This window comes from Caloenas nicobarica, chromosome 27, assembly GCF_036013445.1.
Source record: "Caloenas nicobarica isolate bCalNic1 chromosome 27, bCalNic1.hap1, whole genome shotgun sequence".
Classification (NCBI taxonomy): Eukaryota; Metazoa; Chordata; class Aves; order Columbiformes; family Columbidae; genus Caloenas; species Caloenas nicobarica.
This window is the reverse complement of record NC_088271.1, coordinates 2,419,915-2,447,781: the sequence shown is the minus strand read 5'-3', so window position 1 is coordinate 2,447,781 and position 27,867 is coordinate 2,419,915. Positions and strand designations below refer to the sequence as shown.

The 27,867-nt window shown below is 58.9% G+C and overlaps 4 protein-coding genes across 8 annotated transcripts in view; all 4 read left to right on the top strand.

Moving 5' to 3' along the window:
* Positions 1-8,688, top strand: part of GATAD2A (GATA zinc finger domain containing 2A) — a 50,783-nt gene extending 42,095 nt beyond the window's left edge. For all 5 annotated transcript variants that reach the window (XM_065652706.1, XM_065652705.1, XM_065652709.1 and 2 more), the window contains 6 exons: positions 537-668; positions 1,671-1,838; positions 2,511-2,790; positions 3,321-3,610; positions 4,425-4,605; positions 5,488-8,688. In XM_065652706.1, the coding sequence (XP_065508778.1) occupies positions 537-668; positions 1,671-1,838; positions 2,511-2,790; positions 3,321-3,610; positions 4,425-4,605; positions 5,488-5,618 (1,182 nt within the window). In that variant the 3' untranslated portion in view covers positions 5,619-8,688. The remainder of the gene's footprint in view (positions 1-536; positions 669-1,670; positions 1,839-2,510; positions 2,791-3,320; positions 3,611-4,424; positions 4,606-5,487) is intronic.
* Positions 8,689-11,388: 2,700 nt separating this feature from the next.
* NDUFA13 (NADH:ubiquinone oxidoreductase subunit A13) lies at positions 11,389-13,304 on the top strand. The gene is made up of 5 exons (XM_065652617.1): positions 11,389-11,517; positions 11,637-11,715; positions 11,998-12,069; positions 12,149-12,218; positions 13,060-13,304. Exons 1-5 carry the CDS (start codon positions 11,424-11,426, stop codon positions 13,177-13,179), a joined length of 435 nt encoding a protein of 144 aa, XP_065508689.1. The 5' UTR covers positions 11,389-11,423; the 3' UTR covers positions 13,180-13,304.
* A 500-nt stretch (positions 13,305-13,804) lies between these two features.
* YJEFN3 (YjeF N-terminal domain containing 3) lies at positions 13,805-19,160 on the top strand. The gene is made up of 6 exons (XM_065652857.1): positions 13,805-13,987; positions 16,079-16,321; positions 17,470-17,580; positions 17,654-17,767; positions 18,183-18,333; positions 18,961-19,160. Exons 1-6 carry the CDS (start codon positions 13,805-13,807, stop codon positions 19,158-19,160), a joined length of 1,002 nt encoding a protein of 333 aa, XP_065508929.1.
* Positions 19,161-20,228: 1,068 nt separating this feature from the next.
* CILP2 (cartilage intermediate layer protein 2) lies at positions 20,229-26,413 on the top strand. Its single transcript, XM_065652434.1, has 10 exons — positions 20,229-20,361; positions 20,795-20,893; positions 21,169-21,441; positions 21,676-21,858; positions 22,177-22,335; positions 22,431-22,691; positions 22,817-22,925; positions 23,052-23,209; positions 23,310-23,671; positions 24,070-26,413. Exons 1-10 carry the CDS (start codon positions 20,301-20,303, stop codon positions 26,098-26,100), a joined length of 3,696 nt encoding a protein of 1,231 aa, XP_065508506.1. The 5' UTR covers positions 20,229-20,300; the 3' UTR covers positions 26,101-26,413.
* Positions 26,414-27,867: the final 1,454 nt, after the last annotated feature.

Below are 27,867 nucleotides of genomic sequence, written 5' to 3'. Positions count from 1 at the left end.
AATGCGATCTGCAGGCCCGAAAGCACCGGCAGCAATTTTTCAGATTTCTTTCACCTACCTCCTTTTCTTTTTCATTTTTCTCCAGCTCTCCCCCTTTCCGGTCTCTTTTTTTCCCTTCCCACACGCACAGAGTCTGCTCACTGCCCGCGTTCCTGCATCCAGGCTCTGCCTGCCCTCTGCTTCTCCTGAACACAGCAGTTTGTATTTCCCCGTTCTCTTACTTCCCCCCAAAATACACATTTCTTCCCCCCACTTTTTCTCATCCTCGGGTTATGGCGTTGCCGCTCTGGTGTGTCTCAGCACAGCAGCTCTGGAGCTGCTGACTTTCAGCGGTGGGAGGGCAGAGGAAAACGTCGCGGGCTGCTCTTTACCTTCGGAATTCCGCGCAGGGGGAGAGAGAACAATCCCCATGCGGCAGATGCCACCGCGTCCTAACGTGTGTTTGTAGCACTGCCTAAGATTTCAGACGCTGCTTTATCAGCATATAAATGCACCAGAATGAAACAATACAAGTAAACCCGTTTCTTTTGTTGCAGACCTCTTCCACGCGCATACCGGGCACTGTTATTCCCCCTCCCTTGGTCCGCGGAGGGCAGCAGACTTCTGCAAAATTAGGAACCCAGCAAAACACGCAGATAGTGATGCCGCCTCTCGTCAGAGGAGCCCAGGTGAGTGTTGACCCGTGGCGTTCTCCTTTGGGCATCTCAACTGTTTTCTTAGATGTTTTTCTGCTTGGCTGGAAGAGACCTACGAAGTTCTTGCTGGAATTTCTTTCTGAAAAACCCTTCATTCCAATTTTATCGTGTAACAAACCCCGCTGTGCTGCGGGATGCTGCCTCGCTTGTGTAGCTGCTTCCCTCCGCTGCACCAAAGTGCTTGGTTTGCCTCGATTGTGAAAGTTCATTTACAGGCTTCCAGCTTCACCCACTTTTTAGGAGAGCAGCAGCAGAGGAAACAAGGCGCTGTCCCTTGTTCTTCCATTTTTTCCCCTCATTATTCTTTCTGTCATATCAATTCTACGTTTTCAAATGCTAAAACTTGTTGGGTTTGGGGATTTTTTTTTTCCTTGTGTCTTTCTTGCGATCGAACAAGAGCTGCTGAAATGAGATGGGCAACTGGAAGTGCTGCTTTGCAAGGTCTCTGTCACCTGTAACAGAAAACAGCGGTGTCCTAGAGAGATAGGAAAGCAATGTTCAATTCGATACAGTTTTCCAGAATTATGACTTCTGTGGGATACCAGGGAAAACATATTTCCATGTTAAATGAGGATTTATTTTACAGAGAAAGCTCTGCTTTTATCTGTTGCACAGCCAGCATTGAGGAGGGAGGTCAAGATTTGCTATTTCATTTTCATTCTGATTACGGAGAAAACCTCATTCAGAGAAATAGCTTTCCTAATGCCTTTAAAATGAAACAGGCTTAACAGCTATACATTTTTGAAATAAATTTGACTCGGAAACTTTGATTATTGGCGCAGCTGTTTGGCTGCAACGTGACGGTTCTTTTTGACAGAGGGAAGAGGGAAAACACCTCATATTGACACTGCTGTTAATTCTTTGCCTTCCCTGCCTCATTCCCACTCTCCTCTCAATCCCATTCTATTCCCACCGCTTCCCCGCTACCCGAACCCTCTCCCGGCCCCGTCACATCACCCCTTTGTGTCTCCCCAGCAAATCCACACCATCCGGCAGCACTCGAGCACGGGGCCGCCGCCGCTGCTGCTGGCGCCTCGCGCCTCCGTGCCCAGCGTGCAGATCCAGGGCCAGCGCATCATCCAGCAAGGGCTGATCCGTGTTGCCAACGTCCCCAACACCAGCCTGCTGGTCAACATCCCGCAGGTGAGTCCCAGGAGCCAAACGGAGCGTCAGGACTCAGAGGAGCGGTCGTAATTAACGACCGTTGGGTCTCTGCGTCTAATTTGCGTGGCCGGCTGGCCTCTAATTGACGTGGTTGGTTGTTTATTTACCGCTGCTCGTTCTTCCCTTTCTCTGGTTGCGTTCACCTCCTCGACACAGGAATGAAGAAAAACTTTACAGAATATTGGAAAGAAATCTCTATTTCAGTGAACTGAGCGTTGCGCCTCGTTTCACGTTTGGTATTTCAATACAAAGCTGTCCATTAGGGTTGGTTTTTTTTTTAATTCTCTTCTTTAAGAAGCGTAAAGTGTTCTGGTAAACAGAGCTGAAAATGAGCAAATGCTCCGATTTGAAACACCAAGAGATACTGAAGCAGCAGCTTAGCGTCTAACGCTGATATTGCTGGGGATAAAGGAAACCATTTAAAGTCAGTGCCTTGACAAAACCATAAGGAATAGGACTCCTTTTTGGTTTTTTTCTTCAGAATTTCTAAAACTGCTTTATAAAAATGATGAGTAAAGAAAAATAGAGTCTTTTAGGAAGTGAATTAGAGCGTTAGATGCTTCCCTCCCTCCCATCCCTCGGTGGAGAGGAGCATGTCTTGATCACCGCGCCCTCTGTCCCTTGTCACCAAGCTGTCCCCTTCCCTCCCAGGCTTCCCCAACTTCCATCAAAGGTACGACGGTGACGTCGGCTCAGGCCAACGCCACCACGACCAGCGCCGCGTCCATCGGCAACTCCAGCGAGTCGCCGGCCAGCCGGCAAGCGGCCGCCAAGCTGGCCCTGCGCAAGCAGCTGGAGAAGACGCTGCTGGAGATCCCCCCTCCCAAGCCGCCCGCGCCCGAGATGAACTTCCTGCCCAGCGCGGCTAATAATGAATTCATTTATTTAGTCGGGTTGGAAGAAGTGGTGCAGAATTTGCTGGAAACTCAAGGTGAGATGGAGTTCAAAGTGTTTCCTCAAAGGCGAGGAGAGATCCTTTCCCGTCTGGGTTTTATCTCGGTAGCAAGGAGCATGAGGCTTTGCAGGGTTAAATCGTCGTACTCCGTCAAATCTAGGGTTCATTTCCTTTAATAATTTCAAACTTTTATTTAAGATTCTAAAGAAAATCTTTAAAAACTCTAAAAAAAAAAAAAAAGTTATGATTTCTCGTAGGCTAGAAATGGATTGTAAAGATTTCTCTCAATTGCATCCAGTTCTCCCCAGAGCTGTTCAGTTCTGATCAGCCATTTGTTTGTCCATCACCGCTAAATTCTCTAACGAGCATCTAAAGAAGTATCTGCTGGATACCTGCTCGGAAGTAAAGAGTTTAAAAATTTAGTAATGCAAAGAGGAGAGCTAAGGGTGGAGGGTTTTCTTTGGTTGGTTGGGGGTTTTTTTAACGCTGGAATATTCTTGGGGTTTCTCCAGTATTATTCATTCGTAGAAGCTGCAGATGGAGCTGAGCTGCTTTGTGTTCTCCAGGTAAAGTTTCGGTTCCCGTCTCATCTCGCGAGCCCTACATGTGCGCTCAGTGCAAGACCGACTTCACCTGCCGCTGGAGGGAGGAGAAGAACGGGACCATCATGTGCGAAACCTGCATGACATCGAATCAGAAGAAGGCCCTGAAGGCCGAGCACACGAACCGGCTGAAGGCTGCGTTCGTCAAGGCACTGCAGCAGGAGCAGGAGATCGAGCAGAGGATCCTGCAGCAGACGGCGGCCCCCGTGCAGAGCAAGGCTGACCCCATCGTGCAGCACCACTCGCTCAAGCAGGTACCTGGGGTCTCGGTGATGATGGGACAAGGGTCCTGCAGTGCCAGGCACAGTTTTTGGTGTGCAGGCGTGAAGCTGAGGCCTGAACTCGCTTTGTTTTAGCTCCGCAGCATGTGAGTTTGAGTGTAAATTTAAAACCAGGCTGGCGAAAGTGTTATTCTGTCACATGGGGACCTGATACATAAATTATGTTCTCTGTACCTGAAGAATGATGGTTTTCTGCAGAGTCATTGTAGTTATCCAGGGTGTTAAACTTGTGGCTTGCCAGGTCAGTTCATGAATTTTTTTAGGACGTATGAAATGGAGAAAGGTGCTCCAGTGCCAAATACACATGGGTAAATGACCCAAGATAGGAAAAAAAAAAAAATAAATTGGCTTGAGCCAGGGGCACATAACGTTGCTTGTGAGGTTTTAAAGTGATGGGAACTGCATCTCACACCTTGTGAAAGCACCGCTCAGCTCAGGGCAGACAGAAGCTGCTCGAGTGCTGCTTTGGGCTGTAATAATCACAGTGCTGGTTATTTGGGACAGGGAAGTGCTGCCTGTGCCTGGAGATGCTCACACTGCACATTTTTTTTGCTGCTTTGCAGTCGATTGCAATCCCTCATCCTTCCAGGTGCTCTCACAAGTAGAAAAATGATTCTTATTTTGTCATAGAGATGTCTTGGGGAAACTCCTACCCCTGAAACTACATTAACACCTTCCAGCCTTGGCAGAAGCAGCCAAGAAACCGGAGAGAGGCTGTAAAAACCGTTGTGCTCCAGAGAAAGAAAACTCCTTGGCCTTTCTTACCATTTGTTTTTCCTCTTGGCAGACTTCGAGCCAGCTGTCCCGAGGCCCCCCCGGCGCGCGGGGCGTGCTGCACGCCTTCAGCCCGTCCCCCAAGCTGCAGAACGCGGCATCTGCCGCGGCACTGGGGAGCAGGCCAGGTAAGCATGCCGAGAGACCTGCCGGCAAGGGCAGCGCCGCCTGGAAGAAGACTCCCATCAACACAGGTAGATTTTCCGCTCAAGTTTGCCTTTTCTTTACGCTTACTTAGCTGCGCTCTGCCCAACAGTCGTAGTTCTTTTGGGTAAAGACGCTTTCTCGTTGACGCTTTTCCTGCTGGCAGCACCAAGGCTTTGCTCTTCTTAGTGTTGTTGTTGACACTCAGCGCTCAGCAAAAAGGATAATCGGGTGGCGCTACCAAATAAAAACTGCTTTACGTGTTGATAAATAGATATAATATCAGACTGTTCGTCATCGCGTCTCTACATGCAGCCAGAACCGCACTGCGGGAGTTCGTCACTTGTTTCTGGGAGTTTAATTCAGTCCTTTAGTTTTATTCTGACTGGTGTTTTCTCTCTGCTGAAAGCGATAGACAGTGAATTTAGGCGGGTTTGCTCTGGATAAGGTGACACACGCTCCCAGCATTCCTCAGGATCTGAAGTAACTGAAGCTGTTGCTTCGAACAAATGGAAATCATAAATTCTTATCTTAATTTTTTATATATATAAGAATCTCACTTGAGAAAAGTAATTTGTTTTCTTAAATGGTAATCAGGATCTCCAGGGAGGAGAACACTGTAGCAACCAGCTCTTTTGTGATCTGCTTTCTTGCCCGATATCGAATGAACTTCTTTTTATTTTTATTCCTGACAGCTTAATTTATCATTCAAAGCATAATCTAATTGCAGAGAGTTCTAGCCTGCTCAGATCTTAGTTTCTGGCACAAAATCTTGCTCCTATTGGGGTGATTTTGGAAAATTCCATCTTCTGAAGGTGTCTGACCTTCATGGCCGATAATGATCCATTTCCATGTGGGTGAGATTCCACCAGCCTGACTTCTGCTGCTGTTTTGTCTCTGTGACGCTTGTTCTCCCTTTTCTCTCTCCTCAGGCGGGGCTTTACCCTTCGTTAATCCCAGTTTAGCTGTGCACAAGTCCTCTTCGGCCGTCGACCGCCAGCGTGAGTATCTCCTGGATATGATCCCCCCCCGGTCCATCCCACAGTCCGCCACGTGGAAATAATGCAGCGGAGTGGCCCGGAGGGAGACCTGCCCGTTCGCCATCCTTTTGATACCACCCGACAGCGGAACCTGCTTCAATAATCCCAGCTGGATACGCCCCAGGCTTCCTAGGATGTGAGACGACCACCCCTCATCCCATCGCGTGCCACTATCCCTGCGCGAGCAAACGACACCCCGGGGCTGGGAAAAACTCGGAGCTCCTTTGGTTCTCAGATGCTGAACTGATGGTGACGGCTGGCAGGGAAGGGGAAGAATTCTTTTTTTGGCTTTATGTATTTAGTTTGGATTATTTTTTGTTTTGTCACCAGCACAAAAGGAGGACTAAGCGACTCTGCCTTCAGTTTCTTTCTTAATAACTCCCGTGGTGTTGGTTCGCATCGAGCATGGACGTCGGTTCGAGGAGAGCGGATTTCAGATGCCGAGTTCACGTTCGCTTCTCTTCCCCGCCGCTCCTCCAGCCGGGAAGGCACTCTACACATTATAATGTTCCCAAATCTTCTGATGATGAGCTAATGATAAATAAGCGCAAACTCAAAATTCCCCTTGAGTATGTTTGGTTTTGTTTTGTTGGGGTTTTTTTGGGGTTTTTTTTCTGTTCTAAGGGACTGGCTGCCACCAAAACTGGTAGGTGGGAAGCGGCGCGGGAGTCTCTCACTTCTGTTGGATTCTGTTTCGAATAGACTTTGAACTGTTGGTAGTCTAAAAATATTAATTTACCGAATAGACAAACAGCTTCGTTCCGTCTTTCTAATCCAGCGAAGAGCAGTTGGGCTTTTCAGACGTTCCCGGAGACTTAAAATGAAACTGGTTTTGATTATTTTCTTTTTGGAGGGTTGGGGTTGGTTTTTTTTGTTGTTGTTGTTTTGAGCAATTTTACTCAAAAAAAAAAAAAAAGAAAAAAGAAAAGAAAAAACAATAGGAATTCCAGAAGCTGCATGCAATCAGAAAGGGCGAGCGGAGGGACCACAGGACCAGGAGGCTCCTTCTCCGCCCATTGTGGCCGGTGGCCCGAGGACCGCGACACATGTTGGGGACAGAACTGCCACCTCCCCCCCAGCTCCGTTCTTCCAGGCGTCCCAAGCATGCTCCTCTCTCCAGTATTTCATTTTTTCCTAGGTAATCCTGCTCTAAGGACAGACTCCTACATGGTTTTAGTATATTTTTTGAGGATTCCACAGGTTAAACCCAAATCCATCAGGTCCGGTTTGATTTCTTTTTTTTATTTTCTTGTCATCTTCCCTGTGCTTCTCCCAAATTAAAGTTGAATTCAAGCGGCAGAAATACATGCCTTACTACTTATGTTGCGTACCAGCACTGGAAGTAGTGCTGATAAGAATTATTTGCAAAATTATATATATATATATCTCTATATATCTATATATAAAAGAAAGGGGGAGAGGGGTTGCTATTCAGTCGATGCTGAATCTATTTTCTTAGCAGTTGCTGTTAGATCGACCATTAAACCGATACCTGTACTGGGTTGTTCCCCCTTCAGATCAAATTCTTGCATAGTGAAAAAGGAAACTTGTTCATTTTAGCCCCTCTTCTGTTGTGTGAGTATCAGTATTTAGATACCTTGGAAACTGTTGGGTAGTATAGAAAACCTAGTTCTGCAAAATGGTCTTTGTTGCTGTATAAAGCCCTAGAATTTCAATTTGACTTTGGTTTTTGTTTGCTCGACAAATGTATATGAAGAAGAGCGCAATGGGGATGAGAGGAATTGGTTTGAGGTTTTAAATTTTTCTTTTCATTCCGCGATATTTTGGATTGGGAGATGTGGAGAGAGAAATGGAGTGCATTTTATTTTTGCACTTTGAAATATTATGAAAAAGTTTCTTACCTGTGTGGAGGGTGTTTTTCTGTTTTGTTTTGCTTTTCCTCTCTTCTGACAAATTCCTGCGTTATCTCATCGTTGACCCAAATGTCCAGCACTGTTAAATCACCTGGGGAGAGCAAATTTATTTGAAAAACAAGCAAAAGTTCTCCAAGCAAAATTCAAAATACCTTTTTGGGAAGCCTGAACAACTTCAAAATTCATTTCCAGCATAATTTGCCTTTTCTCAAAGCAATGTCAAAACCTTTTTGGGTCCCCCCAGTTCAGTACAGCAGCTTGTGAACTTGAATTTCAGCACAATATTTTAAGACTCAGAATCAACAATAAGTACTCATATACTGTCCTACAACCCTTGCTCCCAGACCGCAATCTGCTCTCGTTAAGGTGTAGTAAACCCCCGCAAATATTAAGTATTGGGGTAGAATTATTTTGAATTTTGCAAGCGAACAGAAAATATCACACAGATATTTGGTGTTCAAACCAGTTTTGACATTGTTTTTAATCCGTGGAGCAGGTGACTTCCAGGGTGTATTTCTTGCATATGTGTTTCTGCAATTTTAGATAAATGCAGCAGGAAAATACTTCAGTGGTTACATGTGTTCAATGCCAGGAAAATTGCTGCTTATCTTGGAGCCAAAACTGCGTATTGGGTTGAGTCATGGAACTGGGTCCAGAAACCAGGCGGGGTTGGGATGGATGTTCAGATACACTAATCTCTTCCCTTTCTTGCAGACAAAAACACCAACGTGCAAACAGAAAAGCTCAATTAGTTGGAATATTCACAATAGCGTTACACCCTAAAGGTTCAATCATTTGGGAATTTTGAAGGAGGGAGGTCTAGAGATGCTTTTAAGAACAAATCCTTGCGTTTATTTCTGTGACGTTTGGGGTTCCCTCTTCCCTCGGGGCTGTTGGTTCTGCCACCGCGGAGCTGCCTCAAAGACCCCTCCTGGGTAAAAAAATAATGAAAAAGAAATCGACTTAAAGCTTCCCCAGAAGAAGAGCCCGCTCGGCGTCATCCCGGCCACCGCATCGGAGCATCCAGGTCCCCGACCCTCCGCACGAGCCGCTGTCACCGCGTCCCTCTCCTGGGGAGAGGGTCCCGCAGCCCCACAAGCCATAGACCCCCCCGGACACCTTCGCTGCAGCCAGATTTTATAACAGTAATAACGACAAATGACTTATTGTACTTAGATTATAGCAACTTGTGAAATAAACCCCGGATTTTCATTTGAAACCCGTGTTGCGATTTGGGAGCTGTGTGGTGGTTTTTTAATTTTTTTTTTTTTTAATCGCCTAATTTATTACCGGTTTGATTTCTGAGCTGGTTGAATCTTTTATAGCGCGGTCGAGTTGGACAAGCTCTAATTTTGGTATTTTAGGTACTCCTGTAAGTGCCATTGCAGCTGGAACAGTGCGGGACACTCTCGGGTAATCTGAATTTTGAGATCCTTTGGGGTCAGTTTTTTGTTTTCTCTTTTGGTTGGTGTGTGTTTGTTTTGGGGGGTTTATTGGTTGGTTGTGGGGGGTTTTCCTATAGAATTTTATGGGTTTAGGGAGCCGTTTGCCTCTGAATTCTCACACCTAGTTGTCAATTTTTTTTTTTTTTGCTTGCTAAGGAAATTAAAAATAAATTGATCAGAATACAGTTCAAGACGGAAAACGGGGGACTCAGGCTGCGCAGGTCTCATCACAAACCCCATCTGGCTCATCTCTCGCTTCCTCCGTTCGGAAGGCATTTTTAAAGAATAATAAATATATAAATATATATATATATATGATGCAAAAAGACCTCAAGGAACTGCAGTAGCGTTGGTCTGCTTAAGGCAGAGTTACACTGTATATTGCAATTAGCGGAATAACTTGCATTGTGCTTTTTTTAAAACACGGGAGGGGGGAAAAAGAATTTATAATCATCTAACACGGGAGTGTAACAGGAACGTTACGCCAGCGCAGGGTATGTTTTTGTCACTCGTATTTATTGTGACTCTAAATCTTTGATAATAAAAACTTTTAAAAATTAAAAAAAAAAAAAATCCCACTAAAACCTGATAGTCTCAACGGGGGCAGAATCTGAAATCGATAACTGTACGTTGTATTGTGGGAGATTTTTAGTATTTGAATGGCAATAAACCAATGGACAAACCGTCGCGTCTGCCTCTTATTTGGAGTGTGTTGGGTGAGGATCCTCGAGGTGAAGGGAGCGGGGGGGAAAGAAAAAAAACCGTAATTTCTAAATTATTTTCATTTTTTCCAGCTCAGGTTTCCACGTGCGGCATTTGCGTTGTCAAGGGTGAGACCACGATGGGAACTCGGGATCGAGCCCTGGACGTTCGTCTGTCTGCAACGCCAACTGGTCGTCACTGGGCCAAACTGGGAACCCCCGGATCCTCCTGGAGCCTCGTCCTGTGTGAAACACCCGATGAGAAAGCAGGAAAAACTGGGTTTAGGGTCATAAAACCCCGTTTTGGGGCAGCGAGAGCCGATGTGGTGGGTCCTGCTGAGTGCGGGGCTGAGGATGAGGAGGAAGAGAAGGGGGGTTTGACCTGCACCCTCCGCTCTGTTCGCAGATCTTTTAAATGTTTGACCCTCAGCAGGCGTGGGGAGAACGTGGGGGGTTTTGGGTCGTTCACAAGCTGCTTTTGACCTTCTAGATTTGGGGAAAAAAAAAAAAAAAATCTCTTTAATTTCTGATTATGCGAGTTGAGGAGCCAGTTCAATTCAAGCCATTTTATTTTCCTCCAAACTCTTTAACGGCCGTGCGGCCCAGGAAGCCTTTTTGTGCAGAACTCGGGTGCGAGCTGTTCACATCAGCCTGTTTTGGTACCAAAACATCTGATGTGTGGATGCAGAAATAATTCAGTTTTGGGACGCTCAGTGCCGGGCTCTGGGCTGGGGGATCTCGGGGTTCGGTGGATCCCGTGAGACCCCGGCCCGGGGCGGCTCTTTCTGTGGCACCAGGAGCATTTTTCCAGTGGTTCCCGCATCCCCCGGGGCTGCCCCAGCATCGCCATCTGCAAAATTATTAATTCCCCACGGCAGCCGAGGGATTACGGCTGCTGATTAGAGATTAAGACAAGAGTGACCTTGATCTTGGATGGTTTGCAAAGCCAAGAGGTGCGGGGAGAACCGTGCGGGGTGCACCGGTTTTGGTGCTTATTTGCAAGCGGGTGCACGCTTGCTTTTTGCTTCATGCTTCTTGGTGTGCACTTGACAGTGGGTGCACGATTTTTTGATGCATACGTGAAAGCGGGTGCACGGGTTTTGGTGCACGTTTGAAAGCGGGTGCACGGGTTTTGGTGCACGTTTGAAAGCAGGTGCACGGGTTTTGGTGCACGTTTGAAAGCAGGTGCATGGGTTTTGGTGCACGGGTTTAGGTGCACGTTTGAAAGCAGGTGCACGGGTTTTGGTGCACGGGTTTAGGTGCACGTTTGAAAGCAGGTGCACGGGTTTTGGTGCACGGGTTTTGGTGCACGTTTGAAAGCGGGTGCACGATTTTTGGTGCACATTTGCCAGTGGCTGCACAATTTTTGGTGCGTATCTGCAAGCAGCTGCACGCTCGCCGCGGGTCGCAGGGGTTTTGGTGCATATTTGCTGCTGGGTGCACACAGCTGGGGGCTGCACCCCGACTTCTCATCCTCCCGCCCCTGGCTCCAGCACCCGGTACCGGGGGTGCACGGGGTGGGGGCGATGAGCCCCGGTACCGCTTGTGCATGCAGGCTTTCAGCACCCAGGGGTGCAGGATCCGCGCACGGGGCTCAGTGGGCGCCCCCGGTGTCCCCCTGCCCGGGTGCTCGGCGACACCCCGGCTCGGTCCGCCGTGTCCTCCCGCGCCCCGCAGCCCCGGGACCGGCCCGGGGTGGGTCCCACCGCTGCGCGCCTCCTGCGTTGCCCCTTTAAGGCGCGACCGGCGGAGGCGCTTGTCACGTGATACGCGAGCGCGACGGAAGTGACGCGCTGGCGGCCGCCGGGATGGCGGCGCCGAAGGTGAAGCAGGACATGGCCCCGCCGGGCGGGTACGGGCCCATCGACTACAAGCGGCACCTCCCGCGCCGCGGCCTCTCAGGTGGGCTGGGGAGGCCCCGCGGGGGAGCCTGGGCTCGCTCCGGTTCCTCCCGGTCACGCTCCGGTTCCCCCGCCGGTGTCTCCGGTGCCGCCGTGACCGCCCCCGCCTCCCCCCCGCAGGTTACAGCCTCTTCGCGCTGGGCGTCGGGAGCCTCTTGCTGGGCTACTACACCCTCATCAAGTGGAACCGGGAGCGCAGGTGCCGCCCCCATCGCTTCCCGGTCCCTCCCCGGGACGCCCCGCGCGTCTCCCCCGGTTCTCCCGCCGCGTCCCTTGTCCGGGGCTCCCCGGGTCCCCCTGCGCTCCTGCCCGGGGCTCCCCGGCACCGCGTTCTTCTCCCGGGACTGTGCTCCGGTTCCCCCTTTTCTCCGGTTCCCCCCCCGCCTTCTCCGGTTCCCCCCCCCCCTCCGGTTCCCCCCCCACCTCCGGTTCCCCCCCCGGTGCCCCCGCTGCGCTCTGACCCCCCCCGGTCCCGCCGCAGGCGGCTGCTCATCGAGGACCTGGAGGCGCGGATCGCGCTGATGCCGCTGCTGCAGGCGGAGGCGGATCGCAGGTACCGGGGGGCAGGGAGGGGGCTCGGGGGGGTCCCCGCCGATCGCAGAATCCCCGGGCTCAGCCCCCCCATCCCGCAGGACCCTCCGCCTGCTGCGGCAGAACCTGGATGAAGAGGCCAAAATCATGAAGGACGTTCCCGGCTGGAAGGTTTGTGACTCCCGGGGTGGCCCCCCCGTGATCTCCGGGGTGGGAACCGACCATGCCGGGGGGGTTGGGTCTGTGTGGGATCCCCGGGGAAGCTCCGAGGGGCTCGGACCACCCCCAGGTGCTGACAGCCCGGGGTGGGCTGCACTGAGTTGTGAAGCTCATTCTCCGCCCAGAGCTAAGCCGTGGTTCAGGTGGTCATTAATTTTATACCAGCTCATAGCAAAACCAGGTAGGAGCTGAGACATATCGTAACGTGAGGAACTAAAGTTTCTCAATACGATTACACAGCATTAAGAATATTCCTTATTTCTACTAAATATTCTACATAAATTGCATATATCAATTATCAGGATGGTCTTCCAAACCAGGCACTAAAAAGAATTCTAATACCACAGGAAACTTCCTTTCTTACTAAATTATTTTTAACACTTCTTGGTAGTGAAAAATTCTTCTGTACACTTGCACCCTTGAAATCATAGGTGCAAATTTCTCCTTGGGGAAAAAGTCACCCTAAACATACATTTCTGAGCAGAGATACTAAAGGTAACCACAGTAGGAAGAGGCACGGATATATAATTGTAACACTGAAAGAACAGTTCTCTTCCTACATTAATATCTGCATTGCACCCCAGAATATTGTAGATACTATATCATCTAAGTTTGAACTGCCAGCAGTAGTTATTTTGTCTCTTCTGAAAGTACATAAGGCTAAGCCCTGGGGGGGTAAATGAGCTTCACAGCGCAGCCCCCCCGGACTGTCTAAGCCCCAGGAGGGGACACTGGTCACCGGGAGGTGGCTGCACCCGTTGTCCCCCCACCCAGAAACCGTCTCCCTGCTCAGGTGGGCGAGTCCCTGTTCCACACCGACCGCTGGGTCCCCCCAACGCTGGATGAGCTTTACTACCTGCGTCCCCAGAGCGAGATGGACAACGAGAAGTTCGGGCTGCAGTACTATGTCTGAGTGACCCTATGTGACCCCCTCCCGGGGCCACCCATGTCCCCTGGCACCGCGGCGGGGGCGGCAGCGGCTGCAGGGTGGTGCCTGTTCCATCTTCTGTCATTAAAACTCAGATCTGCCGTGTCGGATGTGGTTTCGTGCTTGTTCCTGTGTGACTCTGTATCCCCCGGCAGGAAATTTGGCCGCTCTGGGGTGGCTGCTGCTCATCCCCACCCCAGGGGGGTCCCCGGTTTTGGTCCCAAAGCCCCAGATCATGGCAGGGGGGATGAAGGGACTGTGAAGTGGGGGCCGGTCACTGCAGCTGCTGAAAGTGCCTGAGAGGGGCTGGGGACCCGCACCCCCCGCCCTGTGTGTCCCCTGCAGCAGGGACGTGTCCCTCAGGGTCACAGTGGGGGCTCGGGGGGGTCAGCCCTGTGGGCTCTGCGGTTGCTGATGCTGCAGATGTAGCTTTGGAGGGGGTGAAAAACGCCGGTTTGGGGTCTCTGACACGTTCGTGTTGCTCGGAGGAGGGCGGGTGCTTCCCGGGGGGGCTGTGGGATGCAGCTGCCGGCGGGTCGGGGGGGGTCACAAACGCCGTTTCTGCCACTCCTGCTGCTCATGTGCTCATTCCGGCGGGGGGGCCGGTGCGATGCTCCCGCGGGGGGGGGTTCGGGGAGGGGCGGGGGCAGCCGGAGCCGCCTCCCCCGGGCGGCACCGCCGAGCGCCGGGGGTCCGCGCTGCCGCCGCCGCTCCCGAGGGCTCCGCCGCCCGTCCCGCCGCCCGGGATGAGCTCCGCGCCCCGCCCCGCCCGGGAGCCCCCCCGCTACCTCAGGTGAGTGCGGGACCCCCCGGGAGACCCGCGGACCGTGCGCTGGGAGCACTGGGATGGGGGTACCGGGGTCCCGCCGTGTGCCCGCACCGGGGGGTTCACACCCGGCACAGCCGGGACCCTCCAGCCGGTGCCCCCCCCCGGCTGGTCCGCAGGGATGTCGTGGGGACCCCAGTGAGCCCCGGGGTCGGGCGGCCACCCCGGGAGGGCGCTGGGGGGTCCCGTGGCCCCGGTGCTGGGACGGGACCCCCCGGGGACCCCGCTCGGGGCAGCTCCTGCCCTCCCTGATGCTCCTCCGGGGGGGCACACGGCTCCTCCTCCAGCCCCGCGCTGTCCCCACGCGTGTCCCCCGGGACAGTCCCGCTTCTCGCACCCCCGACCCGCGGCGAGGCGGGGGGGGCTGGTACCCAAATAGTCTCGGTTGCCAGAGCAACTGCATCCCGGGTCTCCATGGCTGCGGAGGGGATGTCGCCGGCAGACGCGCGGGAAGCGGAGCGGGGGGACCCGCCGGGGGGGACACCGGTCCCGGGCGGGGCTGGTGCCTCCGGGGTCCCCCCGGTGAGGGCGGGGGGGGTCCGGCAGCCGAACTGTGCCGGGGAGGGACGAGCAGGGGGTGCCAGGATGGGGACCTGGGCTGCAGATTTGGGATACAGAGCTGGGATGCAGAACTGGGATGTGGAACTGGGATATTGACCCGGGGTATGAACTTGGGGTACGGAGGTGGGATGCAGAGGGGGAACAGGGAACCGGGATGCGGCCCCAGGATACGGAGCAGGGATGCAAACCCGGGATACGGAACTGGGATGTGGAGCTGGGAAGCAGAGATGGGACACGGAACTGGGATGCAGAACTGGGATGCAGAGCCCGAGATGTCCCACTCCAAGGCTGGTGTATGGAAGGAGACACGGGGAGGCTCTGAGCCCCTCGTCCATCAGCTCCTCTCCCTCCGTGTCCCACAGGGTCCCCTCCTGCTTGGGGCACCAGCAGTCCCGGTCATTGACCATTCCCTCCAGAAGGCACCAGTAACTGGGATGAACTGGGTCAGACTGGGCTTTGCTGGGTCTCGCCTGGGCTCTGCCGGGTATCTACCCCCGTGCAGGGGACAGGAGCAGCATTTCCCCACCAGCTGCACCCCCAGCCCCTACAGCAAAGCCCGGGGGGAGCGGGGAGGGCTGGTAGCGATCGTGCACCCCGGAGCATTTGAGGGGGCTGCTGCTCCCCGGGTGGGCAGCGAGCCAGGCCCCAGGGAGCCCCGTGATGTGTCCCCCCCGTCCCTGGGGACGATGCCAGGCCGGCGGGAGCCAGCCCGGGCTGCAGCCCAGGTTTCGCTGCCAGCAGCGATTACGGACAATGCTCTCCCCTGGGAGTTTTGTCAGAGCCAGAAACGTGCCCGTTGTTGGGTGACCAACAACACAGCTGCACCGGAGCCCACTCAACTCCACCAACCCTGGCACGGGAGGGGGGACCAGGGGCTGGATTTGGCCCCTTTTCCCCCCTATTTGCCCACTGGGACCCTGCTGTGGGGCCGGGCTGGGACTCACTAGAGGGCACCAATGACTTGGGGACGGGGACAGGAGGGAACAGATGGAAAAGAATGGGCTGAGGCTTTTCTGGGGTCTGTCAGGGCACTGGAGGCCCGTGGGGTCTGCCAGGATACACAGGGGGTAGAGGAAGCCCCAAAACAGGAGTGTGGCCGGGGCTGGGGAACCCCAAATCCCCCACGGGGCAGAGGGTTTTCACCCCTCTGGGATCCCGGCTCCATCCTCTCCTGGGGGCCAGATGTCCCCGTCCCATCCATCACACGCGTGGCCGCGGCACGCCGGCTCCGGCACACGCTGTTCCCTGCACGGCGCAGGTGAAGCCAACAGATGTGAGCAATTATGGTCCAATTTGGAGGCTCCCTGGCCCTGCCAACTTCTGGGCTCGGCAGCGAAGGAACAACCGCAGCATTGTTCGTTTTTATATAACAGCCCCGATCCCTGCGAGCCCGGGGACGCTGCCAGGGCTGTGCCTTGCACAAAATGCAGCCCCCACCCCATGGGGTTGGGCCACGCGTTTCCCCAGCCCTGAGCCGCTGGCTGTGCCCACCCTGAGCCCCGCGAACCCCCAGCCCCGTGTCCCCAAGCGTCCCCTGCCCCACACCCTGGGGATGGACTGAGGTCCCCAGGGGTGGGTTCAAGGGGTGGGGGGGACGTCCTCATCCCCGCTGCCGTCTGCTCCCCCCGCAGCAAGGCAGAGGCAGCGGCCATCGAGAAGGAGCTGCTGGAGGATTATCGGTTCGGGCGACAGCAGCTGATCGAGATCTGGGGACACGCCTGTGCCATGGCTGTCACCAAGGTGAGTGGCCAGCGGGGCTGAGGACCCCCCCATGCCCAGCACTGGTCCCCTCCTGCTGGAAACCTGAGTGCTTGTGCTGGATGTGCAGAGGAGGAGGAGGAGGCAGCAGCCGGGCTCTGGGCATTTTGGGCGAGCGAGGTGCGGCATCAAGGGCAGCTTTGTGCCTCCGCGCCCGCCCGGCTCAGCTTTTCCATTGGAGGCGTCTGCGCCATGCGCTGCCCCCCTTCTCCATGGGCAGAGGAGTCGCCTGAGGAGGGGAAATGTTTGGGTGTTGAAACCTCTCTGGATCCTGGGGCTGGTCCCACCCCTCCAAGGACCCCCACTGTCACATCTCTGGCCCAAATGGGGGAGAACGGAGCTGAGCATCCTCCTCATGGGGCTGAGCGTCCTCCTCTTCCTCGCGGACCTGAGCCAGGCAGAGCATCTGCAGCCCCAGCTCAGGCATCCCCCCCACCCAGCCGGGGTCCCCAGCACCGTCCCCTCCCGGCACGTCCCCCGCAGCCCTGGCAGCGCCAGGCTCTGTCCGGCGCACCGGCGGCTGCGCGCGGGCCGTGCCGCTCAGGGCTCTGGCGCTCGGACGGGACCAGGAGCCAGGTTCCGTGAGCAGGAAAAAATCCGTCAAGGGATAAACATAAACCTCCTTTCACCGGCTGCTGGTATGCGGAGCGTGCGGCCGCCTCCCTGCGGGTTGGCAGGAGCCCCGGCCCGCCGCGGGCACCGGCGCTGGCCTGGACATCGTCCTCGTGCTGCCTTGGGTGTCATCCCCAGCCCACCGTGGGCACCATCCCCAGCCCACCGTGGGCATCATCCTCATCTCACTACATGCCCGGTTCTGCCCTGGGTGCCATCCAAGTCCTGCTGTGGGTACCATCTCCATCCCACCATGGGTATTGTCCCCATGCCGTCACGCACCCCGTCTTGTGACGGGTGCCATCCCCATCCCACCTTTGACATCCCAATCCCATTGTGGGCATGGTCCCCATCCCATCGCGTGCCCCATTCTGCCATGGGTGCCGTCCCCATCCCACCTTGGGCACCATCATGGGTGCCTTTGTCCCCCAGGCTGTGGTCCCCATGTCCCTGGCTCTGGGTTGAGGTGGGAGGACGGGGCTGGCTGGCGTCACCGTGTCCCCGTGTCCTCTCGACAGGCCTTCCCGCTGCCGTCGCTGCCGCGGAAGCAGCCCACGGTGCTGGTGGTGTGCGGGCCGGCGCAGAACGGCGCCATCGGGCTGGTGTGCGCCCGGCACCTGCGCATCTTTGTAGGTATCTTCCTCCTCCTCCTCTTCATCCCCGCACGGTGCCGCGCTCCAACACCGCGTCTCCGCCCCGCAGGACTACGAACCCACCATCTTCTACCCCAAACGCTCTCCGGACCCCCTGTACCGCGACTTCACCACGCAGTGCGAGAAGATGGACATCCCCTTCCTCTCCTACCTCCCCACCGAGGTGAGTCCCCCCGCGCTGCGCTCGCCGCATGACGTGGTTGAGTTTATTATTCTTTTTCTTTTTTTTTCTTTATTCCTTCCCGCCCCCGCTGCCTCCGGCTCTGCTGGGAGCCCGGGGATGCCATGAAATCCAGCGGCCCCGCCAGCCACCGGCTCTGTTGTTGTTGGACGCGTCGTGCTCGGCGGGAGGAATGTGACCCGAAATTGCTGCCCGGGCCGGGGCCGCGCGTCTCGGCGTGCCGGGCTCTGCCCCGTCCCCCCCGCTTTGGCTTGTTGGGAGGACACCACATTTTGTTGGCAGTAACCACCGGGTGAATTTGTTGCTGCAGGAAGCCGGGATCCCCACGTGGGGCTCCCATATGGGGGGGGTTGGTGGCCGGGGGACCCCGCTGCCCACCGTGTCCCCCCCACCCCAGGTGCAGCTGATCAACGACGCCTACAACGCGGTGGTGGACGCGGTGCTGGGCGCCGAGGCGGAGGCGGGCGAGGGGAGGGAGCCCTGCGCCGCCATCCTGGCCACCCTCAAGCTCCTGCGCATCCCCATCGTCAGCCTGGACGTGCCCTCAGGTCCCCCCCGCTCTCAGCCCCCGCCCAGCACCCTGAGACCCCCCCCAGCCCCGTGTCCCCAAACCGCGGGCTTGTCACCCTGCCCAGCGCATCGTCACCTTGGGCTCGGTGCCTGGGTGACCGGGGAGCCCCCGCGGTGCCATCCCAGGGTGGGGACACCCCCGGGGACCCCCCATGGCCCCCCCAGCCTGGCAGCGTCCCCCGGGCTGGCGGCCGCTCCCCACGGCTGCGTTTCAGGGCATCCACGATAAATAACAAACTCCCTGAACTGAGACATGATGTAATTTGAAAACACCCGGGTGTCTGGTGGCCAGGCCTGGAAATGCCATCACAACCCCCCCGCCGTGTCCCCCCCCCCCGCGCCCACAGGAGCAAACAGGAGCCCTCGGCACGGCCGCCGGTGAATCCCCACCAAGAAAAACCCCGCGCCGGTGCCAGGACGCGGCCGGAGCCGCACAGGGTGGCGATGCCGGGGGGGGACACACATGTTGGGCAACGATGCTGGGGGTGACGTGCGCCCCACCCTCCCTGCGCCCTCCCCATCCTCCCCATCCCCCCCCATCTCCCCCACCCTGGGCCATCACCCAGGGGCCACCCCCTGACCCCCCTCCCGTGTCTGTTTTTTAGGGTGGGATGCAGAGGCTGGGGGCAGCGGTGGGATCAGCCCCGACGTCCTGGTGTCCCTGGCGGCCCCCAAGGAATGTGCCCGGCGCTTCCTGGGCCGCCAGCACTTTGTGGCCGGGCGGTTCCTCCCCTACGACGTGCAGAAGAAGTTTGAGCTCAACCCCCCCGAGTACCCCGGCACCGAGTGCGTGGTGGCCCTGTGACCCCCCTGGGAATAAAGCGCTTGGTGGCTCGTCCCCGGGGTCGGTGTCTGCCTGGGGACACGGGGAGAGGGGACAGTGACCCCCCCCAGCAGGGTTTGGGTTGGGGGCTTGTGCCGGGACTCGGTTCCATGCCGAGGGACTTGCTCCCATCCATGGTTTGGCCCCCCCGTGCCGTGTTACCTGCAACCTGTCACCAACCCACTTTCGGGGACAGATCTGGTGTGACCTCCTCTGTCACCCGGCCCATGGGGACATGGGCAGCCGCTGGGGTCCATGGGTGGCTGCAGGGTCCCCTGGGTGACTGGGGTGTTCCCAGTGCTGTCGCACCCCCCCACAGCCCGAAACCCTCGAATGCACTGGGGAAGGTTGTGGGAGCATCCCCCTCGTTATGGGGGTTTAATTACCAGGGACGGCAGTGATGAGCCACGGCTGGGGACCGTCCCCACCTGTCCCAGCCCAGGGGGTGTGCGTGACCTGCACTGGGAGCTTCCTTGCCCCCCGGGGCGCTCCGTGCAGCCGGAGTTTCGGGGAATGCAGGGAATGCACCGGGATTTCCGCTGGCCGGGCTGCGGGAGGGGCTGCCCCCCAACCACGGGCAGCTGCACTTTGGGGGTGACCCCCCAACCTCATCACCCCCCTTCCCCATCACCCTCCAGCGCCTCTGGGCACTTTGCGTCCTGCAGCCCCGGGGGGGCAATTGGGGCCATGGCTGCACCGAGTTCTGCCCGGGCTCAGCTCCGGCACACCCATGCGGGACAGGTCACGGCACGGCCGCCCCCCAGCCCGCCGTGCCCCACGGCAGCGGGTGCCAGGACAGCGCTGGCACCCTGACCCCAACCGCAGGAGCGCCGAGGCCGGGCCCGCTCGGCTTTTTTTCCCTTCCCTCCCCTCCGCATTCCCAAGCGCATCCAATTTTAGCAGCTTTTGCAAAAACAAACCCTCAAGTTTCCCGGGCTGGAGCGACAAGCGGCAGCGCGCGGTCGGCTCGGCGGGGAGGGCTCCTTCCCGCTTCCCTCTTGTCACCGATCCAGCCCCCGGCAGAGCCGCCGGTGCCGGGTGCCAGGAGCCGATCGCTGCCGGCTGCCTCATATATAGACCCGCCGCGCTGCCGCGCTCGCAGTCGCCGCCACAGGGGCAACCATGGGCGAGCTGGCGCTGGCCCTGCTGGCTCTGGCCGCCCTGCACGGTGCTGGGGCCACAGGTAAGGTTAACCAGGACGTGGGGACCCAGCGGTGCCGTCGGCCGGGGACGTTCCGCCCTCCCCGGGGGCTGGCGGTGGCGATGTGGGGTGGGATGGGGACGGGGCTGTGTGCTCGCCAGGTGTGTGCCTGGGCCAGATGTGTGCCAGGGCCAGATGTGTGCCAGGGTCATGGCCACCACTGGGGACAGTCCCTCTGGCACCTGCTGGTCAGGGGATGCTTTGGGATGGCTCAGGGCAGCTTGGGCCATGTCACCGGAGGGTTGGAGATGTGCCGCACGCCGTGTCCCCGCCAACCCTGGCTGCTCCGGCACCAGGTGGCTGAGCACCTTCAGGGACCCCCGGCTGGCTCGGCAGGGGACCAGCTGGGTGCTGGTGGGTGCTGTGGGGACGGGGTGTCCTGGTGCCGGGTGTCCCCACCCTCTGCTCCCCCCAGAGCCCCTGGAGAACGACTCGGAGCCGGGGAAGAGCGGCGGGGGGAGGAAACCCTGGAAAGCAGCCCCCAGCCTGGCGGAGCTCGACCTGGACACGGCAGGTACGGCTGTCCCTGACACTGTGTCACGGGTGTCACTTGTGGCTGGGACACCCCAAAAGCGCTGCAGAGGTGATGCCACCGTGAGCTGCCACTTCTCGCCATGGCGGTGTCTCCAAAGGACAACAGGGATGTGGCATTCCATGCTGCATCCCCCGGTGCCCTCCATCCCCTCGTCCTTTGTCCCCAAGCTGTCCCCAGCCCCGGTGGCACCCTGGGGTGCTTAGGGACAGGGCTGCCGCTCCCCGCCCGTGCGCTCAGGGCCGGCTCCATCGCAGGCAGAGGAGCTGAGTGGACGTCGTGGTTCAACATCGACCACCCCGGGGGGGACGGGGACTTCGAGAGCCTGGACGCCATCCGCTTCTACTACCGGGGCCGCGTGTGCGAGCGGCCGGTGGCCATCCAGGCCCGCACCACCGCCTGGGAGCTGCCCGAGGAGGTGGGCGAGGTGGTGCACGCCAGCCCCAAAAAGGGCTTTCGCTGCCTCAACAAGGAGCAGCCGCAGGGCAAGACCTGCTCCAACTACCACATCCGCTTCCTCTGCCCGCTGGGTGAGTGCCGGAACCCCCACATCCCCCCCCCAGACCCCGCCGGTGCTTTTTGGGGCTCCGTACCCATTGCCGTGCTCTCCTTTTACGTGTCACCCCCCCTCCCGCTGTCACATCCCACACCAGAGCCCTCGTCTCCAGCCATCACCCCTTGGGCATCATCAGGGGGCAACATCCCCCGCCATGGTGCTGGGTGTGGGTGGTGGGTCCCCAGTTGACTCCTCTGCATCCTCCCAGAGCACATTTACTGGTCGCACTGGTCATCCTGGAGCCCCTGCTCGCGCAGCGCCTGCGGCAGCAGCGGCACCCAGACCCGCACCCGCCGCTGCGTCAATGCCCGGCTGGCGGCCGCGCTCAAGGAGGTCAAGTGCAAGGGCAAAGCTGTGGAGCGCCGGGCGTGCAGCGCCGGCCCCTGCCCAGGTAGGGACCCCCAGCACCCCCAGCGGCCCCCCGGCTCCTCTCCCGGTGACACGGAGGGTCCCATGGCGACGTTGGCTGCGGTGGCTGCCCCCGTGCCGACGCGGCAGCTCCCTGGGTGAAGCCGCCGCCACCTGCACATCGTCAACTTAATTGCAATAACAGAGGCCGCGCTGGTAAAAATAGCTTGGGGGGGGCATGCGGGGGCCGAGCTGGGGGTGGATGGAGACTCCTGGGGCGGGGGGACCCCTTGGTGTCCCCGTAGTGTGGGGGTCACCTCGGGCTGGGGGCTCAAGGGGTGCCTGAGCGTGTCCCCTGCAGAGCCGGCCTGGATGGAGTGGGGGCCCTGGGGTCCCTGTTCCCGTAGCTGCGGCAGCGCCGGGACACGCGTCCGGCGCCGGAGCTGCAAGAAAACCAAGAAGGTGCCGTGCACCGGCCCCCACACCGAGCTGCAGAAATGTGCCCCTGAGCCCTGCCCAGGTAACCCGCCCTTGGGGACCCCCTGCCCAGTGCCCCCCACCCGCCTGGCGGCCCCGGGTGCAGCCGCGGGGTCTGAGCTCGGTGCCACCCCGCAGCCTGCCCCGGGCACACGCTGCAGGGCACCGTTGTCACCGCCGGGGGGGTGGCACTGCCGGACGCTCGCATCTACCTGGAGGGCCGCCCGCCGGTGCTGCTGGCGCGCAGTGACGCCCACGGGCGCTTCGCCGCGGGGGGGCTGTGCCAGGACACCCCCGCCAACATCAGTGCCCACCGTGACGGCTTCGCCATCGCCCTGGCACCCATCGTCTCCAACGGCTCCGGCGTGGCGGTGGCACATTTGACGCTGCACAGGCTGGGTGAGCATCACGGGGGGGGCGCTGGGGGAGCCGCATAACCCTCAGGGGGATGCATGGGTTGGGGGGGAGCGATTTGGGGGAGCAGCTGCGGCTCATTGCACCCTCCGCTGCCTTTTCCCCCACAGAGAAGCCCTACATGGTGCTGCACCCCAAGGCCAAGGTGCGGGTGGCCGGGCAGGAGGTGACATTCTGCTGCAAAGCCTCGGGCACCCCTATCCCCAAGAAATATTACTGGTGAGTGGGGTCACGGTGGCACAAAACTGGGACTGGGGACGGCAAAGGATGGCAGCGCCCACCATGTCCCTGCTGAGCCCATCCCTGTCTGCATCCCTGTCCCCATCCCCATCCCTGTCCCTGCAGGTACCACAATGGGACGCTGCTGGACAGGAAGGTTCTGCGCTATGGCAGCCGCCTGGTGCTGCGGGGGGTGATGCCGGAGCAGACGGGCACCTACCACTGCAAAGCCAGCACCGAGGCGGGTGTCACCAAATCAGCGCCGGCGCAGCTCACCGTGCTGGGTGAGAACGGACGGGCTGCGTGAGCCGCAGCATCACCCCGGGCCGGGGTGTGTGATGGGGACAGTCGCCCTAAGCCCCTGTCCCCATTATCCCCCCGCAGCACAGGGCCAGCAGAGCTGTAAGCCAGAGCCGGAGCCGAGCCTGGTGGAGCTGCCCAGCGAGTGTCCCCAAGATTCCACCGGCTCCCGCTACTACAACGTGGGTCGCTGCCCGCCCACCCCATGTCCCGGCAGCCCGGCCAAGGAATCGGGGTGCGGAGGGGGCGCAGGGCGCTGCTGCGGGGTGCGGAGGATGGAACTGCGGGAGATCCCCTGCGCCGGGTCTCTCCTGCCCATCAAGGTGGTGGCCGAATGTGGCTGTGGCCCCTGCGCCCAACCCCGCGTCCTGGTGCAGGGACGGGTGACGGCGGCCGACACCGGCGAGCCCCTGCGCTTCGGGCAGATCTTCCTCGGCGGGAGGAAGGTGAGGGATGTGTGATGGGAGCGGCTGAGGGAGCTGGGGGTTCAGCTGGAGAACAGGAGCTGAGGGGAGACCTTCTGATCTCTGACCTGCCCGAAAGGAGCTTGGAGCCAGGGGGGGTCGGGCTCTGCTCCCCAGGAACAAGCGCCAGGAGCAGAGGAAACGGCCTCAAGTTGCGCCAGGGGAGGTTGAGGTTGGATCTGGGGAACAATTTCTTCCCCAAAGGGCTGTGGGGCATTGGAACAGGCTGCCCAGGGCAGTGCTGGAGTCACCATCCCTGGAGGGGTTGGACAGACGGAGATTAGGTTCTCAGGACATGGGGCAGTGCCAGGGGTGGAGTAACAGGTGGACTCAATGATCCTGAGGGTCTTTTCCAACCACAATAATTCTCTGATTCTAAGGTCGGCTTCACTGGCTACAAAGGCTCCTTCACCATCGAGGTGCCACCAGACACACAACGCTTGGTTGTTCGCTTTGTGGACCGGCATCAGAGATTCATAGATGCCATCAAGGTCCTGCCCTTCGACCGCCGCGGTGGGACCGTCTACCAGGAGGTCAAGATGCTGCGGAAGAAGGAACCGGTGGAGCTGGACGGCAGCCAGAGCAACGCCATCCCGCTGGGGGAGGCGAGAGACCAGGAGCCCATCGGGGAGCTCGTCCTTCCCGCCGGCACCTTCCTCCGTCCCTCTGGGGAGGTCTTCAAGGGCACCGTCAAAGCCAGCGTCACTTTTCTGGACCCCAGGGACATGGCGACAGCCAGCGCCGCATCCAGCGACCTCAGCTTCACCGACGCCGAGGGGGAGATCGTCCCTCTGCGGACTTACGGCATGTTCGCCGTGGATTTTCGGGAGGGGGAGACAGGGGCGGCGCTGCAGACGGGGCCGGTGGAGGTGCGGATGGACGCGGCGCAGGTCTGGATGCCGGAGCACCTGCAGAAGATGAAGTTGTGGTCCTTGAATCCCGAAACTGGCTTGTGGGAGGAGGAAGGGGTCCTGCGGCCGGCCGGGGGGAGCCGGGGGAAGAGGGAGGAGAGGACCTTCCTCGTGGGGAACCTGGAGATCCGGGAGCGGCGTCTTTTCAACCTGGACGTGCCGGAGGACCGCCGGTGCTTTGTCAAGGTCAGGGCTTACGCCAATGAGAAGTTCAACCCCGACGAGCAGCTGGAAGGGGTGGTCATCAGCCTCATCAACCTGGAGCCCCAGCCCGGTTATCCGGCCAACCCCCGGGCCTGGGGACGCTTTGACAGTGTGGTGACGGGTCCCAACGGCGCCTGTCTGCCCGCTTTCTGCGACGGCCAGCGCCCCGACGCCTACTCGGCCTATGTCACCGCCACCTTGGGTGGGGAGGAGCTGGAAGCCGTGGCCTCCAGCCCCAAGCTCAACCCGAACGCCATCGGGGTGTCCCAACCCTACCTGGGCAAGCTGGGCTACCGCCGCTCCGACCACGACGACCCCAACTTGAAGAAGACGGCTTTCCAAATCAACGTGGCCAAGCCCGACCCCAACAACGTCGATGAGACCAACGGGCCCATCTACCCCTACCGCAGCCTCGAGGAGTGCGAGGAGGCGCCGGTCAGCGCCAACCACCTCCGCTTCTACCGCGTGGAGGTGGACAAGTACGAGTACAACGTGGTGCCCTTCAAGGAGAGCGACCTGACCTCCTGGACCGGCGACTACCTCTCGTGGTGGCCCAACCCTCAAGAGTTCAGGGCTTGTTTCATCAAGGTGCAGATCGAGGGGCCGCAGGAGTACATGGTGAGGTCCCGCAACGTGGGGGGCAGCCACCCCCGCACGCGGGGACAGCTCTACGGGCTGCGGGACACCCGCAGCGTGCGGGACATGCTGCTGGAGAACACCTCGGGGGCCTGCGTGGAGTTCAAGTGCAGCGGGATGCTCTTCGACCAGAGCTTGGTGGATCGCACCTTGGTCTCCATCATCCCCCAAGGCAGCTGCCGCCGCACGGCCGTCAACAGCCTCCTCCGGGACTACCTGAGCCGTCACCCGCCGGTGGCCGAGAACAACCACACGGCCGCCTTCACCATGCTGGCGCCGGTCGACCCGCTGGGTCACAACTACGGCATCTACACGGTGACGGACCAGAACCCGCGCTTGGCCAAGGAAATCGCCATCGGTCGCTGCTTCGACGGCACCTCCGACGGCTTCTCGCGGGAGATGAAGGCCGACACGGGCACGGCCGTCACCTTCACCTGCCAGGAGCGGCCAGCAGGACGCCAGAGTTTCTTCCAGCGGCTGCTGACGGCGCCGGCCGAGGCGCTGGACGAGATCCGGCGGGAGATGGGGGCCGGGGAGATGCGCCGGGCTCCCCCCGACGTGATGGACTTCGCCTCCGGCGCCCAAGCCCCCGGCCCCACAGCCGCCCGCCGGACCCCCGGCAGCAGGCAGAGGACGGGCCGGAGCCGGGGGGAACCATGAGCACCGTGGCCCCCCCTGCACCCCCTCCCCAGCTCAGCGCTGCCATCCCTTTCCCCGTTGCTTTTACTCATTTATAACAACCGAGATGGGGGGACATGGGGAGTGGGACCCTCCGGCCGTGCCCCCAGGGGACAGCGGGACCGCTGGGACGTGGGTGACAGTGGGGAGTCCCCGTCACGCCGCCCCAACCCTCACCCCCCGCCCCGTGCGGGGCAGCTCTTGGTGCTCAGCCCCCGGGGACTGCGGTGCCGGTGGTGCCGGCAGTGGAGCCGCGGCCCCCGCGGGGGTTATTTAAATAAAATAGAATCGAAACGGGGGTGGAAGCCAATAGGGGAAGGGGCTGGGGGGGAAGGGGTGTCCCCTGCCCGGTGGCGGGGGGTCCCATGTGCCCGTGCCAAGGGTGCTGGGAGCACCCGCTGCATCCCTGCCCTGCACCCCCGAAGGAAACATGGGGTTTCTTTTGGGGGGAAAAACCCAAGGATGGGGATAAAAAGCCCTCCCTGTGTTCTTGACGGCTCGGCGGTGGGTGACACGCAGGGGACACCAGGTTTGGTGCCCTTGAACTTCAGCGCGGAGCCCGGATGGACCCGATCCTGCACCTGTCCCGCTGCCACCTGCCCGGCTGTTTTGCCCTTGAGGAGTGTCTTGCCCCAGCTACCTTTTTCCCAGAAAAAAAAAAAAAAAGCATTTTTTAACCCCCCTCCACAGCACAGGGACCGACCCCCCCACTCCTGGGGTGCGCCGGGGCAGCGAGCGAGCGGCGACAGCAGGATCGTGCGGATTTGTACATTATTTATTACGAAATATACGGTTGTGTGTACACCCGCCTGGCTGCTGGGCTTCTCCGGGGGGGTGTTCAGACCCAAGTAGGGGGATGCAGGGACGTGTACCCCCCCTCTCCATCACCTCCCACCCCGCACGGTAGCTCCATCCCAGCGGCTCCTGTTTGCCTTGGGCCCGGTTCAGCATCTGGCAGCGGCGCGGGGGGGACCGGTGCCAGATCCCTGCGGTCAGGGGACGTGGCAGCGGGGGGGGGGGGATGCCCATCCAGCCCCGTGGCCCCCCCAGCATGGGGATGCACCAGATGCAGGAGCTGCGCACCCACTGGGTGACCCCAACCAGGACCGTCTGCCCCCCCCCAGAGGTACTGGGGGGGGTTTGCAGGCGTCCCCCCCACCCCGTGCCCTCTCCTGTTGAATGCTGTAATGGAACAGGCGGCTTTTATAGGGCCAACCCCCCCGCTCCAGCTCCCGGGACAACATTTCCCTTTTACAACACGGTTTGGCCCAAACGCGGCATTTTTTCACCCTTATACTGGATGTGGCCGCTCGCGAGATCAAAGGGGACACGAGGCACCCGGGGGGGACACGGTGGGGGCGGCATCTGCCAAATCCCATCCTGCCTGGATGGGACTCGACGTGGGGACATCAGGTGGGTGACACCACAAGGCAGTGCGGGAGGGGGCACCTGACACACCGGGACCCCCCCAAAACCAAGGTGCTGCCTGTCCCTGGGTGCTGGGGTCCCACCAGGACCGTGTCCCCCACTCCAGGGGAGGCTGGCGGCGGGGGGGGGGCAGTGGCCGTGCCAGCACCAGGATTGTTTTCCACCATCTGCTTGGCTTGGTCCAAGGCAGCTGCTCAGGCCGGGCAGATGGAAGCAGCTCCTGCAGCTCTGCTGCTATTTATGGTGGCAGGAAGAAAAAATAATGGGGCAAAAAAAAAGACAAAAAGCAGCCACGGTGCAACACCAGCATGTGCAGCCCCA

Excerpts from the sequence above, each read along its gene's own strand:
- NDUFA13 (XM_065652617.1), top strand. The coding sequence starts at position 11,424 with ATGGCGGCGCCGAAGGTGAAGCAGGACATGGCCCCGCCGGGCGGGTAC. Across the intron at positions 11,518-11,636 it reads CCCGCGCCGCGGCCTCTCAG|GTTACAGCCTCTTCGCGCTG; the intron begins GTGGGCTGGGGA and ends TCCCCCCCGCAG. Across the intron at positions 12,219-13,059 it reads AGGACGTTCCCGGCTGGAAG|GTGGGCGAGTCCCTGTTCCA; the intron begins GTTTGTGACTCC and ends CTCCCTGCTCAG.
- YJEFN3 (XM_065652857.1), top strand. The coding sequence starts at position 13,805 with ATGCTCCCGCGGGGGGGGGTTCGGGGAGGGGCGGGGGCAGCCGGAGCC. Across the intron at positions 17,768-18,182 it reads TCTCCTACCTCCCCACCGAG|GTGCAGCTGATCAACGACGC; the intron begins GTGAGTCCCCCC and ends CCCCCACCCCAG. Across the intron at positions 18,334-18,960 it reads CAGCCTGGACGTGCCCTCAG|GGTGGGATGCAGAGGCTGGG; the intron begins GTCCCCCCCGCT and ends TCTGTTTTTTAG.
- CILP2 (XM_065652434.1), top strand. The coding sequence starts at position 20,301 with ATGGGCGAGCTGGCGCTGGCCCTGCTGGCTCTGGCCGCCCTGCACGGT. Across the intron at positions 21,859-22,176 it reads CAGCGCCGGCCCCTGCCCAG|AGCCGGCCTGGATGGAGTGG; the intron begins GTAGGGACCCCC and ends TGTCCCCTGCAG. Across the intron at positions 22,692-22,816 it reads TTTGACGCTGCACAGGCTGG|AGAAGCCCTACATGGTGCTG; the intron begins GTGAGCATCACG and ends TTTCCCCCACAG.